The 1,811-nt window shown below is 62.1% G+C and overlaps 1 protein-coding gene across 1 annotated transcript in view; it reads right to left on the reverse strand.

Annotated features, from left to right (window-relative positions):
• Nucleotides 1-1,811, reverse strand: part of SLC32A1 (solute carrier family 32 (GABA vesicular transporter), member 1) — an 8,545-nt gene that overhangs the window by 3,674 nt on the left and 3,060 nt on the right. Inside the window, exon 3 of the mRNA XM_010829241.1 lies at nucleotides 1-1,169. Within this exon, the coding sequence (XP_010827543.1) occupies nucleotides 1-1,169 (1,169 nt within the window). The remainder of the gene's footprint in view (nucleotides 1,170-1,811) is intronic.

The following is a 1,811-nucleotide window of genomic DNA, read 5'->3' on the forward strand; positions in this document are numbered from 1 at the left end:
CGGTAGGCCTCAATGAGGCCCTCCAGAGAGTGCACGAAGCCGGACACGCTGCAGATGCCGCCTATGACGAAGATGGCGACGTCGAAGAAGACCTGGTGCCACAGCAGCTTGCGCCAGAGCAGGCGCAGGTGGAAGAGGCTGGGCAGCAGGAAGCAGAGGCCGGCGCCCGTGAGGCTGCCGGTGAGGCCCATGAGCAGCGCGAAGTGTGGAACGTAGATGGCCATGAGCAGCGTGAAGACCACCAGCGCGCAGCGCAGCGTCAGCCCCCACGACTTGAGGCGCCCATCGCCGCCGTAGCAGGCGGGGAAGAAGGCGCGGCTGCCTTCCTGGAAAAGCGACTTCTCCAGCACCTCGACAGCAGCGAAGAAGGGCAAGGGGTAGGACAGCAGCGCCTTGGCCACCAGGAAGATGTTGACCACGGCGCGGATGGACCCGGGCAGGTTATCCGTGATGACCTCCTTGGTCTCATCGGCCCAGGTGAGGTAGGCGACGAGCGCGAAGAGGCCTTTGAGCACGCAGGCGGCGATGTGCGTCCAGTTCATCATGCAGTGGAACTCGCTCGGCTGCTGCATGTTGCCCTCCAGCGAAGGCAGGAAAATCTGCGACGTGTAGCTGAACACGATGATGCCGATGGAGATGGGAAACTTCTTGACGTCGATATAAAACTTGACCTTCTCCCAGGCCCAGTCGCGCGCCCGCGACAGGCAGTAGGCAATGACCAGAATGTTGATGACGAAGTGGGCCAGTGTGCACAGCAGGCTGAACTTGGACACGGCCTTGAGGTTCTTAAGGAAGGCGCAAGGCAGCAGTACCGCCGTGGCGATGATGGACCAGGACTTCTGAGACACGGGCAGCCCCGGGAAGCTGTTGTACATGAGGTTGCCGCTCACCACCACGTACAGGATGCAAGTCATCACCAGCTCGATGATCTGCGCCACGTTCACCACGCGGCCGCCCAGCGTGGGGAAGCGCGGGGCGCAGCAGGCGTTGGCAATGGCCACGTACGAGTCCCGCACGCGCACCACCTCGCCATCCTCGTTCTCCTCGTACAGGCAGGCGATGAGGATCTTGCCGGTGTAGCAGCACACCACGGCGGCGAAGATGATAAGGAACAATCCCAGGTAGCCGCCGTGCAGGATGGCGTAGGGCAGGCCCAGCACGAACATACCCTGCGGAGCGAAGAAGCAACCAAACCCGGGCGCTAAGAGGAGGCAGGTCTCGGCGGAGGAGGGTCTAGGGGAGTGGGTTAAGGGTGTCGCCGGAAGGGAGCGCTAAGGAAGTGAGAACGGGGCCTAAGCCTCTGAGAGAAGAGGTTAAGGGTAGGCTGGAATGAGGGTGTAGAGCAGCCGGAAGGGGGAACATGGACGTTGAGTCAGAGATGGCGAGGGACGGAACCGAGAAGAGGTATGCTTAGTGGCTGGTAACTGGAGAGCGGGCTGAGTTGGGGCGGGGGGCGGGGGGGGGCGGGGGTGTCAAGCTATAAAGACGGAAGGGTAGGAGGAGATACCTGCGGGTAGTTCGCTAGAAGGCGAGTAGGGGCTGGAGGGGGTGTGGCCGGAAAAGGGCAAGGAGAAAGGTAGAGAGCGGGGCCTGGGCCACTCGGAAAAGGGGGCACGGAATCTAAGGTGGGGCTGGAATGGGGTGCACAGAAGCTAAGGAGGGAAATGCAGGGGCCGAAGGGCCAAACCAAAGAAGAAAAATGTAAAAGCAGCAGCGGGAGGGAAAGGAGTCGGGGGAGGGAGGGAGAGGGGCTGAGCGTGAGGCCAGCTTCAGCGGGGCGGGAAGGGAGGGAAAGAGAGGTTGCCTGCGAA

This window comes from Bison bison, unplaced genomic scaffold (genome assembly GCF_000754665.1).
Source record: "Bison bison bison isolate TAMUID 2011002044 unplaced genomic scaffold, Bison_UMD1.0 scf7180017864500, whole genome shotgun sequence".
Classification (NCBI taxonomy): Eukaryota; Metazoa; Chordata; class Mammalia; order Artiodactyla; family Bovidae; genus Bison; species Bison bison.